General features: G+C 45.5%; 1 protein-coding gene across 1 annotated transcript in view; it reads right to left on the minus strand.

Moving 5' to 3' along the window:
• Positions 1–12,079, minus strand: part of LOC144668818 (uncharacterized) — a 144,636-nt gene that overhangs the window by 122,431 nt on the left and 10,126 nt on the right. Inside the window, exon 5 of the mRNA XM_078531193.1 lies at positions 7,431–8,709. Within this exon, the coding sequence (XP_078387319.1) occupies positions 7,431–8,634 (1,204 nt within the window). The 5' untranslated portion in view covers positions 8,635–8,709. The remainder of the gene's footprint in view (positions 1–7,430; positions 8,710–12,079) is intronic.

Genomic DNA, 12,079 nt, shown 5'->3' on the forward strand with positions numbered 1-12,079 from the left:
CTTCCTGGACTCATCCTATGCTCATCCTATGTGCTAGACAGATTAAAGACTGGACAAATCAAGACCCAGTCTTATCCAAAGTGCGAGAACAAGTTCTTCATGTTATGGTCACAAGAACAAGAATCTAATGAAATGAAACTGTATTTCCAGAGAAGATGCGAAATAACCAGCCAGGAAGGTATCATATTGTGGGGAGCACGAGTGATTGTTCCTCCAAAAGGACTAAAGCCATTGTTATCTGAACTTCACAGTGCACATCCTGGAATTTTCAAAATGAAGGCAATATCACGCAGCTATTTATGGTGGCCTGGGATGGATGAAGAAATAGAAAACTTAATGAGATGTTGTATGCAGTGTCAGCAAGTACAAAAATTACCTGCAACAGCTCTGTTACACCCTTGGTAGTGGCCAGGAAGGGGATGGGTGCGAGTACACATCGACTACACGGGATCTTTTATGGGAACAATTTCTACTATGGCCAATGCACATTCAAAATGGATGGACGTATATGGAGTGAGGTCGCCGACATCTTCTGCTGCAATAGACAAGTTACGACAAAGTTTTGCAATCAAAGGACTACCCGAAGTGGCCCTATCAGACAATGGCGCAGTATTTACAAGTGCTGAATTGCAGCGATTCACCAGCCTCAACAGCATTGGTGGAAACTTCACCTACCACCCTTCTTCAAATGGACTGGCCGAGTCGGCAGTTCAGATGTTCAAATCTGGTCTGAAGAAATTATCTGGAGATTCTGTAGCGACTAAATTAGCAAGCTTTCTTTTCCATTATAGAACCACCTCTCATACGACAACAGGTGTCACACCTGCGGAATTGTTGACGAAGCGCTGTCTCTAATCGAGATTGAGCCTAAATATGCCAAACTTGGCAGGGGGCGGGGTAGGTGGAAAGGAGTCAGGAAAATCAGAAAATTGGACATGACTGTCACAGTCGTGACAGGGCGTTTAACGTAGGAGAGAAAGTATTTGTGAAAAATTTTAGAGAAGGACCAACATGGCTGTATGGTGGAATAAGTACAGTAACTGGACCTCTTTCCTACCATATGAAAGTGGAAGATCAAGTCATACAGAGACATGTGGATCATATAGGAGGAGAAACAAAATACCCAGAAATGATTCCACCAGTGTTCGTGATTGAACCAATGTCTCCTGTTGAAGGAACCGAACTGAGTATAGATGTCTCTGAAGGGTCGACTGTACCTGAAAGAGTCGAAGAAATAGATTTGCAGGTACCTACTGAAGAACCAGATGCTCAGACAACTTCAATGAGGGAGGTTCCGCGTCAAACATCAGAAGCTGTAGAGCTGAGACGTTCTACATGCATAAGGAAACCCCCAGAAAGACTGACCGTATAGATTATTTATCTGTGTGAATAATTTGATATTTTGAGAAAAATTGTAAAATGTCGTTCTGAGTAAAGGAGGAGGGATGTATTAATCTGATGTGTAATATACCTTTAAGACAAATGTTGTAATGTAAGAGCACACGATCTTGGTACCCAACAGCGGAGTAGCGCAAGCTTGCTCTGTAGTCAGTAGTCTTGAGTTAGAGTCTGAAGAGTAAGGAAAGAGTTTTGAGTTGTAAGTACACAAGGGGAGCTGCTGAGTTCCTTTTGTAAATGAACAGTGTGTGTTTTTTCTAAGAACGGTCTACTGATCTTGTGTGTCTTGGTACCAACTCAGTCACCCCAAAACAAGCGTGCAACTCGAATCCTTTAGCCCCAGTAAAACAGGGCACTGGATCCCAACACCTTCTCAATGTCCTGCCTTCTTCCATATCCATTCCCCTTCACTGTCAGTCTGGCTGAAGTGTCAGCTATAAGAGCATAAGAAATAGGAGCAGGAGTAGGCTATTTGGCCCCTCAAGCCTGCCCTGCCATTCAAATAAGATCATGGCTGATCTGCCCCAGGCCTCAACTTCTCTTTCGTGCCAGCTCCTCATAGCCCTCAACTCTCCATTTGTTACTCTGGCTCAGTTCGTAACACTTCTGCCCGAGTCAGGAGGTTGTGGGTTCAAGTCCCACTCCAGACTTTTTGAACAATATCATTTAGACTAAGACTCCTGATTGCGGTGCTGAGGGAGCATCACACCATCAGAGGAGCTATCCTATCAACAAGATGTAGAATGGTAGCCCTGTTTGCTCTCTCATGTGAATGTCAAAGACACCATGGCAGTGCTTAAAGAAAAATGAAGATATAAAGGAAGTCATTAGGTGCTATAAAAATGCAAGTGCTTTTTTTCCCCCCCCTTTATTTCCAGCCACTCCCTCCTTCTCTAATCCCAGAGTAACACACGTGCCTGACTTGGATAGGACAGAAGTGTAAATTCAGAGGCCGCTTGCGAAGAGGAATCTCTTTTAGTTCATTTCCAACTCCAGTTATGGAGACATCTTGCTAATGCAGCAAAAGGTACCTTCTTAGGGCTGGAAGAAGTGAGGAAGATTTATTTACGGCAGGGTACAAAATATTCACTGTTTGTATTTGTTCAGTGAATATTTCACAATATTTTTGCTCTCAAATCCCTTGGCAGAGGGTCCCTTAGGGAATGGCAATATCTGGAGGCTCGGTACAACCTGCACTAGTACTCAGCTGCTCTGCTTCACCTCTTCATGAGTAAACTAAGCTGCCTTGTCCCACAGGGGCACCCTTCTCACTTAACTGTGTTAAACTCCTGCTCTGTTGTTTGAGGGACTTGTGTATAGGAAGTCCAGAATGGATCAGTACAATTTAGAAACCAGATGTGTTCCTATTCACACCAGGAATTAGTCTGAATCCAAGAGAGCATGTTCCCTTTAACCAGAGCTTCCTGTTAAGTGGCTTACTGTGTGCAGGTAAATGCCACCCGGAGAGCTTTGGGCAGCCCCTCCCCCACATCCTCTCCAACAGCTTTTAGCTCAGACTTAAATACTGATATAAGTGCTGCTTAAAGTCACTGAGGGACTTGGAGATAATGTGTACCACATGCCAAGGTCGTGGCACTCAGTGTTGACTAATGGGCTCTCTATATTTTATTGTGCCTTAGGGTCAGAAACTGCAGGATACCTCGGTTTTGTGGCATGAATTCCTTTCTGTCAAATCAGCACAGCTGTAACTGTGGACATGCTCCTTTGATCCCATGTAATCCAGGCCAGCATTCCCAGCACAGTACTGAGGGAGCGCTGCAGTGTTGGAGGTGCCACTTTCCAGACGAGGTGTTAAGCCTCCCTCATCTTCTCACTCAGGCAATCCCATGCCACTATTTCAAAGAAGAGTATGGAAGTTCTCCCCCCTCCCCTGCACAATATTTATCTGTCAACCAACATCACCGAAACGGATGATCTGCTGATTTATTTCATTGGTTGTCCCTATGATGAAGGCTGAATAAATTGGGCCTATGTTCTCCGGAGTTTAGAAGAATGAGAGGTGATCTCGTCGAAACCTACACGATTCTGAGGGGCTTGACAGGGTGGACGCAGAGATTGTTTCCACTGGTCGGAGAATCTAAAACATCAGGATTAGGGGAGAATCTAAAGTCTCAGGATAAGGGGCCGATCATTTGGGACTGAGATGAGGAGAAATTACTTCAGTCAAAGGGTTGTGAATCTTTGGAATTCTCTAACCCAGAGGCTTGTGGATGCTCCATCGCTGAATACATTTAAGGCCGGGATTGACAGATTTTTGGTCTCTCAAGAAATCAAAGGATATGGGGAGCAGGCGGGTAAGTGGAGTTGAAGCCCAAAATCAGCCATGATCGTATTAAATGGCGGAGCAGGCTAGACTGGCCATGTGGTCTACTCCTGCTCCCATTACTTGTGTTGTGAGTTCTTGTGCACTTTCTGTTGTGGGAGCACAAACTGCCTGCTGCTTTTCCTATGTTACCACGGTGACTCCATTCCATAAGTACTTTGTTGGCTATAAAGTGAGTTGGGATGTCCTGAGGACCATGCGCTATAGGAATGCAAGTCTTTTTATTTCCTTTCACAGCAGCAGCGCATTGTTGTAAATTTAAAAACAAGAGAACCAATGCTGGCAAACTGGTGACAGAAATGTGAGGCACATTAAAATTAAGGTTAAAGGGAAGACAATGTATGAGTGAGTGCGCTAAGGTTAAAGAGATGATTTTCTGAAAGTTGTACCAGAGGATTTAAGGGAGTGGTCGATGGGCCCCAAGAACTCAGGAGGCCTCAGGACTACTGGATATGTGGTGGGCAGGTAGGGTAACCATGCCAGCTGGCGAGTCACTGAACTGAGTTATCACCATGTGAGGCAGAGACCGCACTCCAACAAATCAATAGGGGCTTTTCTTGTTACTCGTTCATGGGATGTTGGGGGGGGTCGCTGGTCAGGCCAGCATTTATTGCCCCTGACCCTGGGCATGTTCAAGCCTGTGGGAGGCCACAAGTGATCTGGTAGGCAAGGAGGGCATCAGAAGGGAGCGCCTTCACTGGACGGACTGCAGCGGGTCAGGAAGTAGGCCCCCACCACCCGCTTCACAAAACAAGGAGGGGCGCACGCTAAATCCCGGCCTTGCTGGCGACGTCCACATCCTGAGATGGATTAAGATAGAAAGGAAAATGGCAGCGGTTGGGAGTCTGGATTTTACAATGGTCACGGCGATGTGCTCATTATGGAATGGAATGCTTTGCATGCTGCACGCCCATGGTCAGCATCCAGCACTTCCAGATCAAATATAGCCTGGCCGAATAAAGAATAAGCCATCATCTGCCTCAACAATGAACTTAGCCCGAACCGCAGAATAGCGTACCTCCTTTTGGACTCCTAACATTACCTACACTGTGGCTGTTCTCAAAAAGACTGCCAGTTTCTAGGTTCACACAGCACAAGAGGAGGCCATTTGGCCCATCATGCTTGTGCCAGAGCTTTGAAAGAGCTATTCAATTCGTCCTACGTCTCTCTTATTTCCCCATTGCCCTGCAAATCTTTCCTCATCAACTATTTATCCAATTCCCTTTTGAAAGTCACCATTAAGTCTGCTTCCACCACCCTTTCGGGCAACACATACCTGATCATAGCAACTCGCCGCATCAAAACTTTGTTTCATCTCATCTCTGGTTCTCATGCCAATTATCTTAAACGTCTGTTCTCTAGGTACTGCCCCACCCACCAGTGGAAACTGTTTCTCCTTATTCATGCCATCAAAAGCCCTCATAGTTTTGAGCACCTCTAGCTTAGTGACAAATTAGGTAAAGCTTTGCATTGCAAGTACTGGGTCAAAACAGTCCCCACTCATTTCATGTGGTGTCCTGGTCACCAGCAGAGAGAAGGAACGGTTTAAAGAGCGACAGATAAAATATAACTCCCATCTGCAACCCAGAACAGACGGTTGTTACACCGATTGAGCCACTATTGTGAAGTGCCCAATCTGCATCAACAATGTAGCAACTGCAGTACACGTGAATCCACAGCGTGGCAGAAGTATCGGCAAAAGCCTATTTTGTAACATTTCACTCAGTGCATGTAATGATACTTGAAAAAAAACATGATAGCAAACCACTTGAGAGAAAGGCAGCAATAACTGGGCCGACACTCTGAGTGACATTCCATGGGGTTCTCCCGTTAGCCTGCCGCAACTTGGGTGTAAGATGTCACAGTTACCCCGGAAACCATACTTGCCAGTATGCTTTAAAAAAAAAACACAATAATGGTGGGCAGGGAAAGACCAGCTGGTCCATCAAGCATGGGCCACCCTCACGAAGTCTGCAGCAACGTGTGTAATGACCATGTGTTTTGGGAAGCATGTATTTACTTTTTGTGCAATGCCCCTTTAAGACTAAAGTGGGCTGGGGTGTATTCTGAAGGAGGGTTACTCGGTTTCCTGATTATGACATTATTAGGTTCCAAGAAATGCCCATGTGACCTGGGGTTGCCATTGGGGATGAACAACTGAGAAGCAGTGGGTAAATAGGAAGCTAACTGCAGTGGGGTTGAGTTAGCCTGTGTTTTCTGTTTGGCAGTTCAGAATGCACTATTCATGTAAAGAGGAAACAAGCAAAGATCTTTCCAAATGCAACAGTTTTCTGTTTGGTGGTTTTCGAACAGATCCTGGTGCTGAAGCAGGCTGTGTTACTGTTGGAACGGACAGAACATTGAAGACAGGAAGGGTGAGGGATTGTGGATTGGACAATACTCAGTGTTGATAGAGCCCACCAGATCACTTAAAGGGGTCAGAGAAGGGAGTCTCTGGGATTCTGTGCCATCAGGATTGTTCTGACCCAAGTGAAGGGGGGCTCTTGGACGTGTGCCTTGTCAATGGTAACTGTATCACGGGACTTCGGGTGGGATACAGCTGCTGAGCATGGCAGCTTGAGGACCAAAACTACTGGATGGGAAGCGAGAGATCTTCCAAAACAAAGGCTGAAATGGAAAGACTGAGATTGCATGTGGTACCACTTTTGTGTGGGACTTAACCCGAGTTCTTGTAACGATGTGAGACTTATCCAAGTTATATTGACTATTTAAAGTGAAATTTTAACTTTTTATTTGGCATATCTTTCACCTGTTAATTAATGTTTAAATAATGTTGGTTTGTTACAGTAAAAGTTTTCAGAAGTGATATCTTGTCCAGCGGTTTTATTTCCATTGGCTTTGTGGGATTCCTTTCCTTTAATGGTTATCGGTCTCCATGGGGACCATAACACATGGCTAATATTTCCTACAACCCCTTGCAGCTAGAGATCTCTTGAGAGGTGCAAAAAGAAATATCATGGCCTATATGGGAGGGGGAGGGGAAACACTCTGGGAAATTTGACCTGATGGTCGGAACCAGTCCAGGAGATCAAACGGAAAGTCTTACCTGGTGATCCACTTACCTTCAACACGGTACAATCTCTTCCCCAGTCAAGAGGCAATCCAGCTCTCTTTTGCCACTAATGGGGACCATCAGCTCCCACAAGATGGAACAACCAATCCTTCTAATTGTTTTCTCCAATAGCTCAATGAGTTTAAATGTTTGAGCCACAGACCAGCTAATCTCAGCTTGGGCAATAATAGAGGGCTCCGGCCATCTTCAGGGTCCAAATTACAAAGGGAAAGAGTGAACAGCCACAGCTCTTGCTCTTAATTGCTATCCAGCCGCGTCTGGTTTAGACATCAGAGGATCAAGGCTGTGATGTTCCCTGAATTCAAATAGACTTGCTAATACTCAATGACTAGACAAGTACAATGGCGTATGGAGGGCAGGGCGGTAATCAGTATTCACTAATGCAAGTTAATACCTTACTGGGCACAGGGGGGAGAATAATCAGCAAATAAAAAGAAACTAACAGAAAGGAGGAAGATATTTCTGATTGCTGGTAATGGCATCGAGCGTGTCCACTGTTGGCTGGAGGATATGCCTTGACATGCCTGCTCTTGCAGGTGTGAATCAAGCATCAAGCAAAGAAGTTAAATTCTGCAATGCATCCTTTTGACTTACCAGGAATACAATCCTTCCCCAAACTTGTTACAGCTTGCTCCGGTCGGTGATCCTCTTTCATCGGCAGCATTTGGTCCCGAGGCCCATCGACACAAATCTCAGTCACGGCCATTCTCTTGCAGCTGCCTTCATTCCTTAAGGGTGAAACACTGGAAGAGCTTTCTAAATTGCTTTGATGCTCAAGTGGTCCTATAACCAGCTCTGCACCAGGCCATGACTGGAGAGCACTGTGAGCTTCATTGATAGCCTTCCCACTGCCGGTACTTGGTGTCGGAATGTCTACAATTTTGCCATCGTCGAGGGTACTTTGACTAAAACATACCATTTCATCATCGTCTCTTGTGCAAGAAACTTCAAACTCATACGACATTGGATCTACTGAAGTGTTTAAATCATCATCAGCTTCACAGGATACATCAAAGCTATAGGACACTGGATCCAAAGAAGTGTACTGCACTTCGTCCTCTCCACAAGCCACATCATACTCGTAGGTCATCTGGTCTAACGAAGTGTATTGGTCTCCATCTCGTTCACATGTTAAATCAAAGCCGTACAATATCCGATCCACGGCAGTGCTCTGAGCAGTACTTAATGTGTGAATGCCCTGATCCTTTTGGGTGTAAGGTGCCAACAATTCCCTGCCTCCTACTTCTGACACATTCAGGTTCATCCCGTCTAAAATATTCTCTGGCAGGCAAGAGGAAAAAGAACTCGCACTCAATTGGCCGCCCGTATTCTCCGCAGAAGTCCTCAAATTCTCAGTCAGGGTGGAGTGTGGGGGATCAGGCCCAAGCTTGGTGATGACTGGTCCCTCTTCAGAGCTAATCGCTTCTGCGTGTCCAACCTTTCCTTGTCGTCCTGATGGACTGGCTGGTTTACCGTCAGAAGGGTCTGCAAACTGGCTTTCATAGTGCAGCTTTGCCCTCAAGCTCAGAGGAATCCTCATCAGCTGGTCGGCACCCATCTCAGCACTGAGGGGCTGCTCCTGTTGTGTCCCACCACTTGTCTCCTCCATGCCGCTCACATAGTGGACACCAAAACTGGTGCTGGCCTCACCTCCTGAGCCATGTTGTGAAAGCCCAACGTTGTCTATTTGGTCACCAGACAGATTCAGAACATCATCCGGGCTGCAAAATCCCTTGTTGACGTTGGTCTGCATTTCTTCGTCCCATTCTATGAGTTCCTGATTACTACTTTTCTCCATTGAACCGATGAAACAGCAGGGCCCTCTTGCAAAGCGGTTTACACTTTACGATCGATGATCAAAGTTCCTTTGTGGCTGGAAGAGAAAATGTTTAGACCATAAGAACTTCCTCTAGGCCCAACAATCCCCTCGCTCAATCCCACCAGCCCACTTCTTTTGCCCCCAGCATATCCCACAATTCCTTCTCTCTCCAAAAAGCACAGTTAGCTGCCCCTTAATGATGTCATGCAGGTTACAGGCATTACAGGGTCATTCAGCACAGAATGCTAATCTCACTGTTCACACATTGAGGAAAGGATGAACCTGAAGCCAGTCTTTTCCTTAACCCAGGTTTATTTCAAAGACTACAGAATAATGACACAGGTTCCACTTGGGCCCCCCCCACAACACCCAGTGTGAACTGTTTTTTATACACTTGCGAATCCCTAATCTTTCCCCCAATCGAGGGCAGTTGCTCTGAATTGCATACTTAAGGCGTGCACGCCACTGTAACATGATTCTAACATTCAGACAGAAGGTATCCATTCGGCCCATTGTGCTTGTGTCAGCCCTTTGAAAGGGTTATCCAATTGGTCCCATTTCTCTTCCTCTAGCTGCTCTTTGCTTTGCTGATTTTTTTCCCCTTCTCGAGTATTGTATATCTCCAGTTCCCCTTAGTTATTATTGAAACTGATTCCTGATATTTTCAGGCAGTTAGTTCCCGATCTTACCAATTCACTGAGTTTAAAGAAAAACAAGAAATCCTCAGCTCCCCTCTGGTTCTTGTGCCAATTATCTTAAACCTGGTTGCCGACACTCAGTGGAAAGAGTTTCTCATTTATCCGATTAAAACCTCTCAGCATTTTCAACGCCTCTGTTAAATCTCCCCTTAAACTTCCAGGGGAGATGCTGGTGTAATGGTAATGTCACTGGACTAGTAAACCAGAGATCCAGGCTAATGCTCCAGGTTCAAATCCCATCATGGCAGCTGTTAATAAAATCTGGAATTAAAAAGCTAGTCTCGGTAATGGTGACTATGAAGCTATCATCGATTGTCGTAAAAACCCATCTTGGAAGGAAATCTGCCACCTTTAATCTTTACCTAGTCTGTGAACACATGTGACTCCAGAACCACAGCAATGGGTTAACTGCCCTCTGAACTGGCATAACAAGCCATTAGGCATGGGCAACAAATGCTGGCCTTGCCAGTGACACCCACATCCTGTGAATGAATAAAGATAAAGCTCTAAGGGAACAATCCCAGTCTCCATAGAAGTCCCTCATATCTAGTATCATTCTGACTGCGTGTCAAATGACTGCCTATTCCTTCGCAAACTTATGGAAGATTAGCACAGAATTTTGTGTAACAGCAAAATGTGACAGATCATCAGGTATATTGTAAGCAATTCTCCCTCTGCTCCAAAAGTCAGAGGATACAATGTTTCATAAGAATAGGAAGAAAATACTTTGTATTTAGCATGGTATATTTTTTTTGCCAAGGTGCAGATGTGTGTTTCTTTAAGGCTTCAGTATTTATGTGGCTTTTTAAAACAGTAGCAGCAGTGTGTACCATCTACAAGATGCACTGCAGGAATTCACCAAGCCTCCTTAGACAACACCTTCCAAAACCACGATCGCTACCATCTAGAAGGACAAGGGCAGCAGACATATGGGAATGCCAGCACCTGGAAGATCCCCTCCAAGCTACACACCATCCTGACTTGGAAATATATCGCCATTCCTTCACTGTCACTGGGTCAAAATCCTGGAACTCCCTTCCTAACAGCCCTGTGGGTGTACCTACACCACACGGACTGCAGCGGTTCAAGGCAGCAGCTCACCACCACCTTCTCAAGGGCAATTAGGGATGGGCAATAAATGCTGGCCTAGCCAGAGATGCCTACATCCCATGAATGAATTTTTAAAAATGCTGCCTGACCTGCTGAGTGTTTCCCTTAATTTTCTCTCGATAGTTCGGATTTCCAGCATCTGCAATATTTTGTTCAACTGTTGTTAAGTAGGTACTGGGTGAATTCCTAGAGGTTAATTAAGAGGCTGCTGAGGAAGGGCTTGGTGAGCCCACATGGAGGTCACTACTCCAGCACTAGTACTTTGTAGTTCCTTTGTTCTGGATTAACGTAGATGAAGAACTCACCACAGGGCGCAAACAAACCCATACTGCGACGCCGTGCGTCAATGCTTAACCCTTCACCTCCTAAAATCATCCATCAAACTCCACGAACATCGAGCAAAAACATCGGGACAAAAATCAGAACGCACAGAAAGATTCGTGTCCCGTTTAATCTGCTCTCTCCTGGAGGCAGAGATTCACGGTGACCCTCTGGGCATCTGTAACCCTACTTTACCTCAACTAATTCACCACACCTGGCGTTGAATGCAGGTAAGCTGTTTGACCAAGGGTGCATCACAGCTGAGCCTAATATCTGCTTGTTTTCCAGTAGAGGTGACTGGCTAGGGATCAGGTTGTACCTCTTTGTGAACTACCTCAATGCCCAGCCTGCCATTAGCCATATATACAATGACTAGGGCCGGTTTTACAGTTAATCATTTACGCTATTGAGAGGAGCTTTCCGTCAAAAAATATGACCGCAAGCTTTGCAATTCTTTTCAGCGGACAATGAGAGAAATTTCACCTGGGTAAAAAAAATACAGACAATTTGTCTGCAAATGTGGCCAAAAAAAGCAACCTCCATTTTAAACATTAGGCACAAGCTGTGTCTCAGCGGCTAGCACCCCCCGTCTCGGAGCTAGAGACTTCACTCAAGAGACTTGAGCACATCATTTCGGCTGACATCGTAATGCACCGCTCAAGGAGTGCTGCACTGACAGAGGTGCTGTCTTTCCGATGGGACCTTAGGCCGAGGCCCTATACGCGCTCTCAGGCGGACGTAAAACATTCTACGGCACTATTTTGAAAAAGAGCAGGGGAGGTCTCCCTGGTTTCCTGGGGCCGATCTTTACCCCTCAATTGACATCAAAGAAACAGATGATCGGGTCATCGTCACATTGCTGTTTGGGGGAGCTTCCTGCATGCAAATTGGCTGTCGCGTTTCCTACATTGCAACAGCCACTATACTTGTCAAGTACTCTGTCCACCTTAACCTGCTTTGGGACATCCTGAGGTCGTAGAAGGTGCTACAGAAATGAAACAAAAGCAAAACACTGCGGAGGCTGGAAATTTGAAATCGAAACAGGAAATGTTGGAGATACTCAGCAGGTCAGGCAGCATCTGTGGGGAGAGGCAGAGTTAACGCTTCAGGCCTGTGACCTTTCATCAGTTGTCGACCTGAAACGTTAACTCTGTTTCTCTCCACGGATGCTGCCTGACCAGCTGAGTAGTTCCAGCATGTTCTGTTGCCACGGAAATGAAAAGTCTTTCATGTTTACATCAATTCCTCTAAATGCATCAATAATTGATTTAAAACTCAGACCCTGGTCTAAAACA

Source organism: Cetorhinus maximus, chromosome 28 (assembly GCF_964194155.1).
Source record: "Cetorhinus maximus chromosome 28, sCetMax3.hap1.1, whole genome shotgun sequence".
NCBI classification, from domain to species: domain Eukaryota; kingdom Metazoa; phylum Chordata; class Chondrichthyes; order Lamniformes; family Cetorhinidae; genus Cetorhinus; species Cetorhinus maximus.